At 40.2% G+C, this 18461-nt stretch overlaps 1 protein-coding gene across 3 annotated transcripts in view; it reads left to right on the top strand.

Annotated features, from left to right (window-relative positions):
• The window catches only part of DYNC2H1 (dynein cytoplasmic 2 heavy chain 1), a 166216-nt gene that overhangs the window by 88112 nt on the left and 59643 nt on the right, over positions 1-18461 (top strand). For all 3 annotated transcript variants that reach the window (XM_081197607.1, XM_081197608.1, XM_081197606.1), the window contains 7 exons: positions 312-446; positions 1673-1816; positions 4912-5001; positions 10659-10724; positions 12139-12189; positions 13079-13156; positions 14975-15106. In XM_081197607.1, the coding sequence (XP_081053733.1) occupies positions 312-446; positions 1673-1816; positions 4912-5001; positions 10659-10724; positions 12139-12189; positions 13079-13156; positions 14975-15106 (696 nt within the window). The remainder of the gene's footprint in view (positions 1-311; positions 447-1672; positions 1817-4911; positions 5002-10658; positions 10725-12138; positions 12190-13078; positions 13157-14974; positions 15107-18461) is intronic.

Raw genomic sequence — 18461 nt, 5'->3', positions numbered from 1 at the left:
ACTTAATGTGAAAACCCAGATTTAGAGATGATGAGAAAGCTGTGGGACTAATAGAATCCAATTTCAAAATGAGTTCAGGAGCATACCCAAATTCATTTTAATGTGAGTTGGCAATAAGTGAATGAAATGCTGTGACTAGGATGGAAGGGTAAGGTAGCCTGGTTCCAGTATTCAAGAAATGTAATGCATACTTAGATTTCATCAGCATCTCTCTAATTTTTAAAGTATTGCCACATATTCCATATATACAACTCACTTTTCCTTAAAATTGCCCAGTTATAAGGAAACTGAACTCTTTTTCCTCCCTGCAGACACTTGCAACCTCTCAGGGAAATATACTTGAAAATAAAGATCTGATTGAATCCTTGAATCAGACAAAAGCAAGTAGTGCTCTAATCCAAGAATCACTTGTTGAATTTCATAGACTTCAGATTTCTCTCGATCAGGTAACTTGGCTTCCTTATACTTGTTTTATTTGGGTGCACTTTTGCTAAGTAAAATATTTTATAATAGCTCCTATTTGATTAACTTGGCCCTAATTCTGCAGTCTGTTAGTATATCTTACATTGCTTGGTAGAACTATTTCAATTACAAATATCTAGTAATAATCTTTTATTTCACAAGGAAGAGACATAGGGCACCATCCAGCTCAGAATTATGCTTGGCTCTGCTATGTCACTGTGATTTCATTGACAGAGTTCAGCAGGGTGATTCATTCATCCATTGAAAGCAGTGGCTTGTTCATTCATATGTTAAGCTGGACACTGTTTTCTCTACCTTCACCAGTGCCAAGTCAGGTGATGTAACTGATATTCTCAACCTGTAGAATGAACACACCTTTTCTGGTGTCTTCAGTCGCTAGCAGAGACATTTTTGTGTTCTTGGACTGAAAAATTATCTCTTAAGTTTGGGTATACTTTAGTGAAGTGAAGGCCGTTAAAGGTATATGACATCTATGACTGGCTCCCTGATATGTCACAAATCAAATTTGCACACATGTTAGGGACTAACTTTTTAAATTCAACACAACAAGATGATGTGAAAAGGAAAGGAGGTAGAGATGAACAGGGGGGAGATGTGTTATTATTGTAGTTACGCATGCCTAGACTTATTTTCAGTAGGACATGCAAACTAGAGGATTTATGGAATAAATTTTACCCACAAACCCAGTGTTCAGAAGTTCTTTTCAAAGAACTTCAGTGGCTTAATATACAGATGCAAATCCAGAGAGAACAATTCTAGATGTATCTAAGGGTTTGTAGTGGAGCCAGTAGGACATTTCACTTGTTCATCATTCTACACTAGGCAGTTATACCAAATAATAGATGGCTTTTGAAACTGCCAGGAATTTGCAGATAGGTTTGCGTCCCTCTTGGAAATCCCCCATCTCCTTGCTCAATGTTAATCTCCATTTAGTTTTTTTCCCTCTCTTGCAGATTCGTCATCACTTGCTTTCTTTCCCAGTTCTACAGTTGAGCATTTGTGAAATGTATTTTAAGTTTGCAAAATTTTATTGAAATGTATATAAGAATGAGAGATCATATAATATGCCTTACAATGTGCAGGACTACTGTACTGTATATATCTTTACGTATTTCATTAGAAATGAATTTATTTTTTGTGACCAGTAGATGGCGGTAGCATTCTAATGCTAACTCTTCTTTTTTCTTAGGAAAGGGACGCCTATCTCCCTCTGGCAGAAAGTGCCAGCAAGATGTACTTTATTATCTCTGACTTGTCCAAAATTAATAACATGTACCGCTTTAGCTTGGCTTCTTTCCTAAGACTTTTTCAAAGGGCCCTACAAAGTGAACTGGTATGTGCCATTATTCTGAAGCAGGCAACGTGTTATTTATTTTTAGAGTTTTATATATGTATTGCTTTTAAATTGTTACTTGCCTCAAGTCCTAGGAATAGGGCTGTTTGAAATAAATTGGAAAGGAAAAGGAAAGAAATAAGGGGGAAAGCAATCTATTAATGGTAGCACAAAATGTCTAAGTACTTTGGATATTTTAAATAAGAACATAAAATTAATACTGGCAGTATTACGTGGCATACATTGTACTGTCAGGGTATGAATAAAGAGAAATTCTGTCCTATGGGAACTGCATAATCTTCCCAGAGAATGTCTTAATAAAATACTGTAGCTCTAAAGGTTCTTGGATGCAAAGATAACAAATTCTAAAAAGCAAGTTCAGATGAGGATATTAAGATGAATTTTATGTAAATACATGATCTCCAGTTAGTAGCTAATTTGCAAATAAAGCAAATTATTTTTGTATTTGTCAGAATAGGGAATCATGCTTCAAAGGTTTTTTTTAAGTTGCTCGTATGTTATTAAATCAAAGTTAACAGCAGCTGTAAGGGGAGACTTTTGAAGACCCAGGGTATGAAGTTAGGACTGTGAAGGCATAATGCATCTTTCAGTTAGTCAAGGTTAAATAGCCGTGGTGAGGCAGCATGGGACCAGCAAGGGGCAATCTTCCCAATAATCACTTCAACTTCTTTTTACTCAGAGCACTTTATCTTAGGAAGATAAAGTGTTAAACACTCTATCAAAGGAAGACCCAAATTGCAACAAAACTCGTGCGTTTCTATGTTTTCAGTTCCGACTGAAATTCCCCTGAATTTTTTTTTTTTTAATGTAAGCTGCCATTAGTGACATTCTGCAAAGCACTTGCTCCAACGAGTTCCTTTGAAGATGCAGTCTTGGATTCAGTCTTACAAGTACAGTGGTACCTCGCAAGACGAACGCCTCGCAAGACGGAAAACCCGCTAGACGAAAGGGTTTTCCGTTTTGGAGGCGCTTCGCAAGACGAATTTCCCTATGGGCTTGCTTCGCAAGACGACAGCCCATAGGGAAATATCCGGGACAGCGGGGGAGCGCAGCGCGTCTTCCCCACTGTCCTCGGACCTCCTCCGAAGCCGGGCGGTGGGGCGGGAACGCCTCCTCCCGCCGCCGCCGGGCTTCGGAACGGTGCTCCGAAGCCGGGCGGGGGGGGAGGGAACACCCGCCCCCGCTGCCGGGCTTCGGAACGGTGCTCCGAAGCCGGGTGGGGGGAGGGGAACACCCGCCCCCGCCGCCGGGCTTCGGAATGCTGCTCCGAAGCCGGGCGGCGGGGCAGGAACACCTTCTGAAGGCTGGCGGGGGGCGAAAGTCTTTGCTCCCCCCTGCCTGCCTGTCCCGGAGGGCTTTTGAAGGCAGGCGGGGGTAGCAAAGACTTTCGCCCCCCCGCCCGCCTTCAGAAGAGGTCCAGGACCTCTTCTGAAGGCGGGCGGGGGGCAAAAGTCTTTGTCCCCCCTGCCTGCCTTCCCAGGGGCTTTTAAATCGCCCCGGACAGCGGAGAAGTCCTCCGCTGTCCCGGGGTTTTTTAAAATGCTGCGGGTGGGAAGAAAAGCCCTTGTCCCCCCCCCCCAGCCTTCAGAAGAGGTCCGGGGACAGACTGTCCCCGGACCTGGTCTGAAGGCGGTTTCCCTAGGAACGCATTAATTGATTTTCAATGCATTCCTATGGGAAACCGTGCATCGCAAGACGAAAAACTCGCAAGACGAAGAGACTTGTGGAATGAATTAATTTCGTCTTGCGAGGCACCACTGTATTTATCTTGCTTTAATGCACGTTAACTGTGGCTTGTTAATACAGGTGCAGCACAAAAGGCATTCAGGGTGTTGCACCCATGCCACTACTTCCCATGGGAGCTTTCGCGAGCCCCGCTTGCTTATTGCAATGCTTTGGTGTGGCGGGGAAACAAAGGGGCAGTTTTACAAGGATCTCAATTCTTAGATTTAGGAAGCAGAAGTCCAGATTCTAAGGAATCCTGAAATCGATAGAATGTACATGTAAGCAGCAGACCACAACATAACGGGGCTGTGCCACCCCCCTAACCTCCATCCAGCTGAGTCCCTACTGCATACCATGCTGGCGGAGGGGAGGAACAGGATGGTGGTGGGGTTGGCATGGAGCTCATGGTTGAGTCCACCAATGCCTTTGCACAGTGGTGGGCCAGCCTTGCTACTACCATTCCTCTCCTCCTCTTCATCCTAGTATGTTGCATTGACTCAGCCGGATAAGGTCAGATGAGTGGGGCAGACTCAGCACACCATCTGCTTCTGCATGCAAGTCTTTATTTCTGTCTCTGAGCAGGAAGAATAAGATTCAGGCACAATGAGCCAACTTCCCAATTTCAGGAAAAAGAGTATCAAAGGACACAGCTTACTTGGATGAATTCTTCCTGATGGGTCCATATAATTAGTGTAAAACAGAGCAATTAAAATAGTATACAGGCTTAAAATACTTAAGGATTGTAAATGGAAAAGGTTCCAAAACCGGTTTAGTTCATATTGCCAACTAACCTCCTTCATATTGCCAACTAACTAACTTTGAGAGTCCAGGTAGATTTTTCCAGTATTTCTTTAATTGTACATTGTGTTCTGAAAAGTTTATATAATCTGTCATGGTAGTACTCCTCTCTGGTACGCCATACCCAGGCAAGCTTCTCTCAGCCCAGTATTACTGCTGACATGTTTAAATTACTTCTCTGAATGAAGTAGATCAGGCTTCCTCAAACTCGGCCCTCCAGATGTTTTGAGACTACAATTCCCATCATCCCTGACCACTGGTCCTGCTAGCTAAGGCTCATGGGAGTTGTAGGCCAAAAACATCTGGAGAGCAGAGCTTGAGGAAGCCTGAAGTAGATGATTGCTGATTGTAGGGGGAGCCTATTGCTTGGTATACATACACAATTTCCGTAGGTTGACAATATAGCACACCAAATTTTCTTAAAGCAATATTTGAGTCGCTTGATGTAGGTTTTTATCTGTAAAGTGATAGTTAACATTTTAACTGGCAACCCAGTCAGATAGGTGGAGTACAAATAAATTATTATTATTATTATTAACCATTATTTTTAGGACTTGGGGAATACAGAGGAAAGAATCAAGTCTCTTATCAGCTCCTTAAAACACATGGTATATGAATATGTCTGTCGCTGTTTGTTTAAGGTAAGATTTTATTTTCCTCTGCACTGATTCACAGTACTGAATGTGAAATTATATTCCCACTGCAGCCATAGCTTGGCGCGCTTGAATATATGGATCAGTAGATACAGAATAATGCTAAAATTTGCTTATTTGTTAGTAAGAGGTGTTTGCTTTTTACTCATGAGAGCTGTACACAGCAGCTTTTTGCCTTGTTTGGCAGAACAAATGAGTTTCCTGCTTTATAAACAGCCTTTTTGCTCACCTTGGGACTATTGCCTTATTACAGCACTGGGACACCATTAACTTCAGAAACACCAGTATTTGGAAAAAGAAGGAAAGGAATGGTACCCAAAACAAACAATGTTCTTTCAGGATTCACTTATGGCTTTACTGATAACTCTTTTTTTATTAAGGGCACATTGCCTTAGTTCATAAAATCATCAATCTCTTGAGTCGTACTGGATCCTGGTATCTTTGTATGCTGTAATATATAGGAACTCTTGTACTGAGCAACATATCAGCCCCTTCTGACACCCCAGAACTGATGCAGCCCATTTTCTCTGCCTTTTCTAACAAAATAGAACTTAGTAGAAAAGGGTATATAACCTGTCCTATAAAAAACCCTTGCTGGAAGGAAGCTGGAAACCTTGATCAGGGGCAGGAGCTGCTTTCACCTCATCCTGTGCTGCCCAGCCAATTGATTTATACATATGCATCTTTGACCAGTTCTTCACATTAGCATACAATGCACTACACTGTACCCCCAGACACATACTGAAGGGTACCTTGGGGCAACATTGTGACAGGTATTGTGTCAGATGAGGAAGGAACAAACATCTGGACTGTAGTTGAATTTGTGGGGAAGATATAGCCGTCATACACACTGGAACCACTCCAGGCCTTAGTGGAATCTTGCATTCGTCACTTAGGAATTTGTTCTCCAGATTGCCGTATGTCAAGGGTGAGAGTCCCAAGCATGATAGCTTCAAGCACAGTATCATCACAAAATGGTACCTTATTATTTGAGAACCATTTTGGTGAACGAGCAACGGGTTGTCATTATTGGCTTAGTTCACTAAGAAGCATTATTGCACAGGAATGTTTCTTGCATGACCATAACCTTTCTGAGAACAGAGGGAACACATGATTTTGTAATTTTGTATGCACGACACTATAGACTGAAAGGGAATTACCTGGCACTGAACAATGATTGACCTGTTTTGTAACAGACCATACAGCACATATTTTTCCAGTGGACTGCCCAATTATTCACTTTGAAAAGAGTGAAGTGGTTGTATTTACTATGGTTAAAATAAGCATACAGTTTTTAGATTCAGTTACAGATAGGTAGCCGTGTTGGTCTGCCATAGTCAAAATAAATAAAAAATCCTTCCAGTAGCACCTTAAAGACCAACTAAGTTAGATATCTGAAGAAGTGTGCATGCACACGAAAGCTCATACCAAGAACTAACTTAGTTGGTCTTTAAGGTGCTACTGGAAGGAATTTTTTTAGTTTTTAGATTGTCTGTATTCACAGTCAGAGTACATGCAGAGCCTTCATTGAGCTCTAATGAACAAATTTCCCCCCAGAAAAAGATTATACATAACAAATGATGCAAGGCAAATCATTCAAACTAAATACTTATTTGTGTATTTCATTGGCTATATTGTAGAGCTAGTGTAGTCAGAAAGAGCTAAGAGTCAGGCAGTCCCTGATTCAAATATATTTATTATGTATTTTTTTAATTGTTCCTTCAGCAATGAAATGCAGAATAATATTTTATTTAATGGAAATAAAACAATACCACAATGTATTCATAAAAGCACTAAAACAATATATTCATAAAAGCACTGAAAATGGCACATAATAAAACCCTACAAGAGATCAAAATGTCTACAAAGTCTGGGAAACCAAAGAAAAGCTCTTTGCCTAGCACTGAAATACCATTAATAGCTGCCAGGCAAGCTGTCCTGGGAAGACCATTGCAAAGAGGGACTGCCACAGTTGAAAAGGCTTTCTCTCCAGTCACTACTCACCTTATCTCAGATGGCACAGAACCTAGAAAGAGCCTCAGGTGATGATTTCAGTGATTGGGCAGATTGGACAACACCAGCACTTTGAATTGAGCTTGGAAATCGACCAAGAACCAGTTATGCTTTTAACACAGATGAGATGTAATTTGGATACGCAGTCCCAGTTAGCAGCCTAGCAGTGACTGGATTTTCCAAGCTGTCTTCAAAGAAGGCCCCACATCTAATAACACTGGTGATGCCTAGTTCTGTTCCAGCTGGAAAGCAAGTTAATAAAACCTCAGAGCCTCTTTCGCCTGGACTGCCCTTTGCCCACAGGGCTACCTTCCACCAACTGTCTATAGCAGGCAGCAGGTAGATTGTGATCACTGGTAAATCACTGGCTCTCCCCAAAGAAGCTCAACAACTTTGACTTGAACCCCAGAAAACAGGGCTTCCCTTCCTAAAAAAAGCTCAACAATTTAGACATGAACCCCCCAAAAGGGGGTAGATCACTGCCAGTTTTTAACTCTGTGAGTAGATCACAGTCTCTTGGGAGTTGGCCACCCCTGGTCTATAGAAATAATTCTGGGGTGGAGAGAGGCAAGTGATGATAACCCCAGTTTCTAGTTGAACTGCCCTCTCCCTCTGAACCATCTGCTGCCAACTGTCCCATGGGGAGGATTTTGAGGGCTTTAATATTGTTTTACTGTAATTTTATTGAGGTATTTTATGTTACTTACAAGCTGTTTTGGAAGAATTTGTATCCCGAAAGATGAGCTATAGATATATATATATATTTAAACCAATTCACACATTGATTACATTTCACACCAAATTTTCAGGTGACATCATACAGAATTTTAAAAAAGATACAGTACTTAAGATCACATTTCCCAAAAGACCTTAAGCATTTCTATTAGGAATAACAAGTAATGATATCCTGAAAAAGGCACTCAGTCTCTTTTTCTATGCGACCACCACAGCTAGAGTGTTTTATGTGGAAAAATGGAAATAAATTTGGCAGAATAAATTGATAGAATACACTGAATTAGTAACTATGACCGCGAAATTAAGAAATAAGGATGAGCCATGGATAAGAGATGAGTGGAAGTTCTTTGAACAATATCTTAGAGGCTATAATAGTCAATTTAACCTACAAGTAGGAATGAACATATGAGCAGCAGATAAAACTAAAGAAAGGAAGATTTAAGATGAAAATGGATGGAATAATAGAATATGCAGCCGACAAAAGACAACCTAGAATGCCATGGAGAGATGGACTGGGAAGTCTGAGGATAAGAGAGAAATGATGAATATTGTATGATGCATATATAAGCTGTAAAAATGCATATTATATATATTTTAAACAAATTATCAAGTGACAAATCACTCAATCATTTCATGCACATGTTAAATAGTAGCGGGGACAAGAATGAGCCCTGCAGAAGCAAGTAGGATAAATTTCACGAGCAGAACTCTCCAACTCTTTTACCAGTCTCTGAAACAGCCTCTCCAGGTAGGATGCAACCAATAGAGCCATCCAGTTCCCAGTCGCAAGAACCTTCCCAGTAGGATACTATTGTTGCTAGTATCAAAAGCCAACAATTGATACAGTAGAAGCAACAGAGCTTCACTCTCCTGCCTCTTGAAGTGTAGTTCATATATCAGGGCAACCAAGGCAGTTTCAAACCAAAGTCTGCTGCCAGATTTAAATGGGTCAAAATGCTTAGGTTCGTCTAGCAATTTCTGGAGCTGCTCGGCACTTTTGCTGGTGTGATTTCTTTTGGTGGACAGCTAATCCTTAAACATATTCTTCAATGTGTTTTTATTTATTTTCTAGATTAATTTTTTCGTTATTAGCATCTGTCAGAAGGGAACCTCAAGCTACCCCAACCATTGAAAGCAAGCTTTTTGGTTCAGTAGCTAAGACTGTCTAAGGAGGCTGCTGTTGTTCATTATCCCCATCTTTGCACCAAGTCCACTGTGCTCTGTTCTAGTCCCCTTGAACGGAATGGGGTTGCACAATGACTGTGCTTTTGGAAGATTGGAGTTTTTCTTCACCAACCTAAATAGTTAGACTGGTGTCTTCTATATGTTGTCAGCATATGACTTTGCATTACCACAGAAGTTGAATGAAATAGCACATTCCAGGCACTTCATAATATACAGTATATGAGAGATTTCTTGTTTTCAAAATCTCCCCTGAAGAGTAGAAGATGAATGGAAGGTTAAACATATAATTTTGTGATATCAAAATGAATTATTACCATTTGCTTTTGTTATGATGGTGCTTTATATCATCAACATTGCTGCATCTGACCCTTTGTTTCAGCTGGGTACTGTAGATGAATTTAAAATGCTGCTGGTTAGCTCTGAAAGCGAATTCATTGAAAAACTATAAATTAGTAGTTAGGGATTTATGTAGTTGCTTGGTTCAGAAATGAGCTAGTTCAATTACCCTTTCACTTCAGCTGATATATGGCTGTAATGTAAGACTGTGTACTGCACTGACACTGCAGCCATTCAATATTAAAAGATTTCCAAGCTAAAGTTATAAGCCTTTGTGCATTACAAAATTAATTAATTAGATCTGTTTTGCATCTTTCATATCATTTTCAAAATCATTGCATGCCACACTTAGAGACATAGTAACCATATTAACAGTAACAGACTAAAATAGGGCATATGATCTTATTCACAAAAACGAATAATTTGAAGCACAATTCAGATTCTGATCAAACACAACCTTAGTTAGCATTAAGCAATGGTTCTAGTTTGTCGTAACTGCTCAGCCACTGTTAAGGCCGTTGGGGAAAATATCTGCACAAGAGGGGAGAGAGGAATATGTGATCACATAGCATGTTCTCTTAAACTTGATTTAAGAAATAAAGAGAGCAGTCGTATGCACAAGCTGGCATAAAGTACACCGGTGTAAACTAAGCTAGTGTAAAGTTACATCCGATCCAAAGCCCATTCAACAGAGGGACTGCTGCTTCTCTGCCTAAAGCTCTGATCCCACCCCTGCCATGTCAGCAGAGATATTCCTTAGAAGTGACTAAGAGCTAAACAAGACATGATTGTCACATAGTTTGGGGTTGTGTTTAATTTTTCTTTCTGCATAGGGAATATGTAATCTGGATAAGGACTATGCTGTAATTGGAATTAAGCCTTAACTCTTAGCTCCTTTTCACAATGGGATGAAAGCTTTTATTGGCATCAGTAGCTTTCCCCTCATTATGAATAGGAAGTGTGTGGGGCAGTTTTGATTGGGACCATGATGGGAGCGAAGAGTTAAAGTAGGCTTCCTCAACCTCAGCCCTCCAGATGTTTTTGGCCTACAACTCCCATGATCCCTAGCTAGCAGGACCAGTGGTCAGCTATGATGGGAACTGTAGTCTCAAAACATCTGGAGGACTGAGGTTGAGGAAGCCTAAGTTAAAGCCTTCACACCACACTCCCAAACTGGCTTGATGAAAAGAAAATTAGCTACATTTAGTTCCCCCCTCAAAGTATGTTGCCAGTTCTCTGAAAATAATATATGATCTTATAATTAACATTGCCTTTAGTTCCTGTGCATATGTGAAAACTTAATTATAGGGTTTAAATTCCTAGAAAACGTAGCCTAGCATACTGTCCTTAATGTATCTAACTTTTTGTTATTGTAGGCTGATCAACTGATGTTTGCATTGCATTTTGTGAAAGGCATGCATCCTGAGCTTTTTCAAGATAATGTAAGTGATATAGGAATGCTTCCTTTTACATTTGAATGATTTGATAAGCAGAAAATAAATATGAGCACTAGAATATCTTCCAGCTACCCAGCTAAATAAAAAATAAACATAGCAAATACAATGCTTTCCTTAAGGACGCTGGGGCATCTTGTAACATCCCCGGTGGATGTTCCTCTGACAGTTGTAATGTCTGATGAAATATTGCCACAGGATATGAGAGATCCACAGGACAAAATGAAATGGTGGTGTGCAGAGCTTGTGATTCCTTAGCACTATCAGCCCTTAGCTCTCTCCACATTTTGCTAGAACAGCTGTGTGTTATGGGCGTGAGATCTTTTAGAAGTTGTGATTACATAATATATGGCTAAAAATTGACCTGTAGCTTCAAAGTATAAAACAACATATGAAACAAATGTAGCTACCACATGTAGTCCTCCATGTGTTTTGGGGAAATTATTCAGGATATTCCTAAAGGCGTAGTTAAGGAAAGCAAAGAGCAGCAGAGGTTTTTTTCATCAACAACGATGAGATAAACATTTCAATAATTTCCTTTCCAGATTGCAATATAAGCTTTGTGATTCCACATGTGGTAGAATTCTCTGGTTCAGACAGTACAAAACTGGCAGACCTTGTCTCAGTGGCCTTAGCTTGCTCAATAGATGATTTTGAGACTAGCAAGAAGGGTATCTTCTCAATGATTCCAGGCCTGCCCTGGTTGGGAGAGAAGATTGTCTCACAACACTAGTAGGAGCAGTCTACCTCTGACTAATGGGTACTATATATGTTCCAGCTCAAATGTTCCCTGGAACTGTCACCAGTGCCACCAGTGCCACCAGTCTTTCACACTGACCTCCTGATCTAGGAATCTCAGAAAGTAGCCAAGAACAAAATTATCAGCTGGATGTAGGATGGGTTTAGCTGTTCTCTTGCCTGCCACCTCTGCACTTCAAATTATTTCCACAACTCTCTTCCTTTTACAGGGTTTCAAACACATGCTTTAGTCATTGCTAGCCAATAATTGTCACATTCGCATGTAACACTGAACCAGGAATGAGCCTTAACAAGTGATTCTTCACACTTTCACGCTCCCTACTACTACTCCTTGCACGTGACCAGGACTTCTGCCAAGGTTACTTTCAAACACAATGCTAAACTGAGATTCTTTTAATAGTTTAACTAAATTCAGGAGAAGTGCTCCTCCTGTCTATGCTGCAGGAGGAGAGCAGAGGTGTGACATTTCATTTGGGCTTTTTGAAGCTTTTCCATGTTTCAGCGTTGCACGTGAACTGGGGTATTACATTTCTTAAGTCCCTTTGAAAATGTAATATTCATTTCCTTTTGGCTTTCAGAATTTACACTTATGTATGTTACGCTTCAGCATATTTTAACTTGGGTTCCTTTCATTGTTTTATAGGAATGGGACACATTTACGGGTGTGATCATTGGAGACATGTTACGAAAATCCGTGAGTCTTACGATACGATTATCTTTATTGTCATTGTCCCATATAGAACATGCAAATTGAAAATCTACATCAGACATTCAGAAACAACGGATATTTATCATAAAAAGTAGTCCACTATATCTTCCAAATGCCATACACCTCCGTGGCCCAGAGGCTTCAGACCTTAAAAACATGGTTTTTTTTGTTTTTAACTGTTTTGTGCTGATGAGAATTTCGGACTTTAACCCCAAGTGGGTACCTGATTGGGCCAAACCAGTAGTTCAAGTTCTTGTCATGGGTGGCTCCTTCTGATCACTCTAGACAAGCTGAGATTCCAAATATCATAGGAAGTGGAGACTGCTTTGTAGTGATTTCATAAGACATAGCAATGTTGAACAGCTTTATTAAGAGAGATCCCTACTATATAAAATACTGTAGGTGTTACTCATGAGATCACAGATATCATTTTGAAATTAGAACTAATCCTGCCGCCCCGCCCCCCCCCCCCGAATGATTGAAGGAGAAAAAACCTCTAAAACATGGGTGATTAGGGTATGTTCACATCACTTGTTTTCAGTTTTAGCTGTGTGAGTACAGGTAGTGAAAGATGTGGATATTTCTGAGGCACATTACAAGCAATCAATACAGAAAAGCAATGGTCAAAAGCTATTATTGATTATGCATTTTTATAACTCCAGCATTGTGTCTTCTTCTCTACTGCACCTTTCCATAACAAATATGCACTTTCAAATTATTTTGATTTCAATGAAGTAAGATTGAGATATGCCTAACACTGCCTTTGAAACCAGTGGAAGTTAAAATGTTTCAATTTTACTGTGCTATACCTTAAAACTTGCTGGTATATGTGAAACATTTTCAAAATACAGTAATCTGTTCTTGTTCTATTAAGGATTCCCAAAAAAGCATAAGAGACCAGATTCCTTCTTGGATTGAACAGGAAAGAGCATGGGCGGTAGCAACTCTAAAGGTATTATTTCACTTGACGTTTTCTTCAAAAATCAGTTTAACACTAAGAAAATTGACGTTTGCTAATATGATCGGATTAGGTAATTTAAATTTGACTATTCCAAGATGAATTCTTCACTCACTTTCTTGCATTGAAACCACACCCATATAATATATTTTCATTCTGCAGAGTGGCCTGCCTTTTCTAGATAATAATGCAGCAATTGATCTAGTATTGTTGAGGTTCAGTTATATATGTTTATATGTAACATGTACTCTTGACTTTTCAGAATGTCTTCTCTGTAGTCCCTGTTTTGCTTCCTCATTTCTCAATTTACCAAAACAGTATGAATTGCATTAATTAAGTAATATTTTAGCAGAAAAAATATACAAATATGGAATAATAATAATAATAATAATAATAATAATAATAATAATACGCTGCCCATTTGACTGTGTTGCCTCAGCCACTCTGGGCGGCTCCCATCAAAATATTAAAAACACAATAAAACATTAAAAATTTCCCTATACAGGGCTGCCTTCAGATGTCTTCTAAAAGTCAAATAATTGTTTATTTCCTTGACACCTGATGAGAGGGTGTTCCGCAGGGCGGGAGTGACTACCAAGAAGGCCCTCTGCCTGGTTCCCTGTTACTTAACTTCTTGCAGTGAGGGAACCACCAGAAGGTGTTTACCGTATTTTTCGCCCCATAAGACGCACTTTTCCCCCTCCAAAAATGAAGGGGAAATGTGCCTGCGTCTTATGGGGCGAATGCAGGCTTTCGCTGAAGCCTGGAGAGCGAGGGGGGTCGGTGCGCACCGACCCCTCTCGCTCTCCAGGCTTCAGGAAGCTCTGCGCAACCCTCAGGAGACCGGCTCCGAGGGTTGCGCAGAGCTGCCTGCAGTCCCGGGACCAGCGCAGCTCTGCGCGGCCACCGGGAGCCGGGGGAGAAGCTCCGCCCCGCTCCCGGTGGCCGCACAGAGCTGCCTGCGGTCCTGGGACCAGCCCCGCTCTGGATGGCGGCGCAGAGCTGCCTGCCCTGCCGGGACTGGTGCACTTCTCCCCATCGCCAGCCCCACAAGCTCGGGGGACAGCGGAGAGGCAGAGCGTGCCTTCCCACTGTTCCCCGACCTGGTTCTTCCAGCCCCGCACCTGGGGGGGAAAATAAAATTTTTTTTCTTTATTTCCCCCCCAAAAAACTAGGTGCGTCTTATGGGCCGGAGCGTCTTATGGGGCGCAAAATACGGTATATTAAGGTGCTGGGACGGTTGAAGGCACTAAATCAGCATACCAATTTTGGTGACCAAATTGCTGTGCATTATTTATGCCTGTGTGTGTGTGTGCATGCATGCATTTCCTGGGAAAGTTAGTCACACTTTTGAGCTGTTTTTCAGTTTGACTGGTATTGTAAAAATTTACTAAGTTGTTAATTTTATGAAGCAATGCATTTTTAGAAATGGAACATTTTCCATGGAAAACTATGGCAGTGGAACAATTCTGCTCCTCATCACTGGTGATGCTGTGAGATTATGCATGGGGTATAGGTTTCATTTCACTAGAAATATATGTAAATGGGACCACATTCTTAAATTAGCAGTGGTCTTATAACTGGCATATTGTTTTGACACATTGGGTACATTATAAGCCACATGAGTGCACTTCTTTAGAAATCAATGAAAAAAGTTACTCCTAAGTAGCTTGTTAAAGGGCTGCAAAGAATGAATTGTTCAACAATTGCAATTATATGACAGTTTATTCAAATTATTCCTTGTTCAGCTATTAAAAATAGATCACTACTTTTTTTGCTGTTAAATATAAAACTTGCACAATTGTTCTTCAGATCTCTCTTCCAAACCTGTATCAGACCATTTGCTTTCAAGATGCACCTCTATGGCAGACTTTCTCACGGAGTTCAATGTGTGAACAAGATTTTCCGTCTATTATTGCAAACAGAATCTCACTGTTTCAACAGGTATACTTTAATATTTCCTTATTTAAATATTAGACCACAGTCTAGCTAAACGTGGCCGTGGCAGCCATGTTCAATGAAACTACTCATCCTTAGTCTCATTGAAACCAGTGCAAGAAGTTTGTCATTGCTAAAATACCATTTGCAATGGAACTTCGTCAAAATTAAATTTGGTGTTTTAATATGCAATTTTAGTATGGCTTGAAGTTTTTTTTAATAAGTAGCAATAAAACAAAGAGAATTACTGATGGCTAGCACTGTAGACCACAGTTCATTCAAAGCAGACTTATTCAAGCTTCACAGTGAGCAACAATATAAAAATACCCAAGACAGTATAACTGTTAAGTATGCAAAGTGCTACCAGGGCTGTAGGTTCAGATCTATGTTGTACTGTGCATGTGTGGCCACTGCTCTCTAGATGTTTATAGGGGAAATCCATAGATTGGTAGATCATCTGTGCTTTGCATATCTTCAAATCTGCAATTTCCAGAGTGCTCTGCCAACAAGCATTTATCCTCGTTTGCCTCCATAGCACGAGCCCCCCTTTTTAGCATCAGCCTGATTTTTCCGTGGTGCTTTGGAAATAAATATTATGTTCTCAAGTGGGCACTAGGGCAAATGCTTGTGCGTTTCTGGCCTTGCTTTGTTGTTGCTTAGTCTGTGATTTGTGTGGTTTGTGAATTAGATGAGGGTGTGAGTGGTGTGCCTTTATCCCTGTATTAATTCCAGTACTTCTTGGGTTTATTTAAGGGCTTTTGAATTTATTTTTTCCTCTGAATGTGAGTGTCCATTGGTTTCTTCTGTCTGTTGTTGTCCTTTGATTCCTTTTCCAATTTGAAATTGATTCTCCCCATAAATTAATTGATCGATTTTAACATTCCCTCAATTAATTGTTATTCCCTTAAAAAAATGATTTTCTTGATGAAGCCACACTTGATGCACTGACATTATTTAACATCTTATTTAAAAAGTTATTTCAAGTTCACACCTTACTAAGCCAGAATCGGCTTGTGAAAATGTGAACAGTGGACCTCGTGGGAATGTTTTGGAGCATGCAGAGTGATTTTTTTCAGTCTGAAAGGTAGCAAGGCCAGACGGAGCTTGTGTTTTTCACACCAGGCACCAAGAGAAAGTATGATTGGTCTTACCTGAAGAATAGATTTTGGAGGTCTGAATCCATTCACTGGTTGGGTATGACCTCAGTGGTGATGAGGCAGGAGAGCATAGAATTCTGGGAAGCAAGTGTCTCCTCTCTCTGTTTTTTTCCTTCCTGTCTGACTGTCAGGGACTGGGCAGAGGAGGAATGGTAGAGACCGTCTCCAGGTGAGGAGAGGAATAAAAGGTTTAAGATATGAGACTTAAGGAAATAAGAACACACTTGCGCCTGCCTACTTTTATTATTAAGATGATAGGATCTTGCCCGAGAAGTAAAATAAATAAATTAATTATATTTTCAAGGACTAGAAACTTTCAATCCATCCTTACTTTTGACTTTTTGATCCAGCTTGCCTTATTAAAATGCAATTATATATATATTTATAATAAATGGCTATAATAAGAAGGAGATTGGCCACTGTTCCTGATTGTCTAGGCAAATCTCTGTATAGAGTTAGCCCACCTGTGCAGGTAAATTCCGGGCTTTGATAAGAGGAAGTTAGTTACTTCTCACCTTCCAGGCAGTAGCAGACAATGGGGGGGGGGGCACATCACTTACCTGACCTCCCTCCAGCCTAGTCACTGCTACCTACCTGGTTAGAGAAGAAGAGGAGGAGTAAGGTCAGAATGGCGGAAACGCACTGGCAGAAGGACTGGATTGGCTCTGCCAGCATGTTTTCAGGGTCTCTGTCTCACCCCTCCTCCTCTCAGTATGCATGGCGATTTGGCCAAAGGGAGGACAGGTAAGTAGTGCAGCCTTATTATCTACTACATCTTCTGGGGAATAAAACTATCCCTCAGGTAGAGGTCTTAGCCTCTGACAGTATGCCTCTGGGAATCGCAGAAGTGCTGTTGCACTCTTGTCCTGCTTGTGGACTTTCCACCTGTTTGATGACTCTGAAAACAAGATGCTGGACTAGATGGGACTTTGGTCTGATCCAGCAGGGCTCCTCTTACATTCTTACAGTGGGTGCTACAATGTTTCATTTACCCCTGCAGTGCTACTGTTTTGTCAGCTTCTACCAGCTACATCAGATTGCCATATTGTAAAGAGAGAGGCCTAGAAGCATTGACTGACTGAGCAACAGAATTGATAGATTAATGTATTAGTCACATATTAAAAACTGCCATTTTAATTGATTTTAATTGGAGCTGTCACCCATGAGAAGGTTATCAGTGCTGACGGAACTGTTAATATTATTTTTTAAAAAAAATTCAGGCACTACTTAAGAAGATTATCTGTTCATTTTATTAAAATAAAGCACTCTTTCCATTAAATGCTTTTCAATCTCACCTATACAACAGCTCACCAATTGGTGTTTATTTTAGTTGCTTAACTTCAAAAGTCAATCACCCAGAAAGCATACTTTAATTGGTTAACAAGCCTAGAAATACTGCAGAATTTATATTGAATTGAGATGATGCAAAAACATCTGCTGTATCAAAACTAAAATTTATCTAGTCCAGGTCTCTTTACTCCCACGGTGACTAACCAGATGTTTCCAGGACTAACACTGATAAGTCATGTTAATAATCATTTACTGCTGTCCTCCACATACACCATCAACTCGTATTCGATGGCATTCTGAACATGAATATTCCACTACAGTTGTCATAACTAATACCCATTTGCAGATCCAATATCCTTTAAAAAAAAAAAGATCCAATTTGATTGCCATCACCACATCGTGTGGCAGATAATTTGATAGGTTAACTCTTTTGCGCTCTTACCTGTCCTGAATCAAGCCCCAATTATTTTCATTGAGTGCCTCCTATTACCAAGAATCTGAACCTACAAGTAAAGATTTTTTTAAAAAAACCGTAACCTCAAAATAACACAGACCAAACAACATATATAACAACTTGTGTTTCTCTTATTTGTTGAATTATTGATGTATTTTAAATCAGCATTGTAACTTATCTGGAAAATAACTTCGTCTAGTTTTTTTTTAAAAGCTCATATTTTAAAAAGCATACCCAGTTTCTTTTAAAGATTTTTGTATTACATTTTCCTCCCCTATCAGGAGGATAGGGCAAGGAGAGGGGGGGGGGAATTCCGTCTGTGCTAACTTGAATCCTTGCGCTTGTGTTAATCATGTGGTAGTAATCATCATCATAAATTTTATTTATATCTTGCCCTTCCTGGCCGGAACCGGGCTCAGGGCGGCTAACATCAAAAAATGCACACCGGTATTTGATAATA

This window comes from Podarcis bocagei (genome assembly GCF_964188305.1).
Source record: "Podarcis bocagei genome assembly, chromosome: 6".
NCBI classification, from domain to species: domain Eukaryota; kingdom Metazoa; phylum Chordata; class Lepidosauria; order Squamata; family Lacertidae; genus Podarcis; species Podarcis bocagei.
The sequence above is the reverse complement of the archived record's forward strand: the minus strand, read 5'-3'. Positions and strand labels throughout refer to the sequence as shown.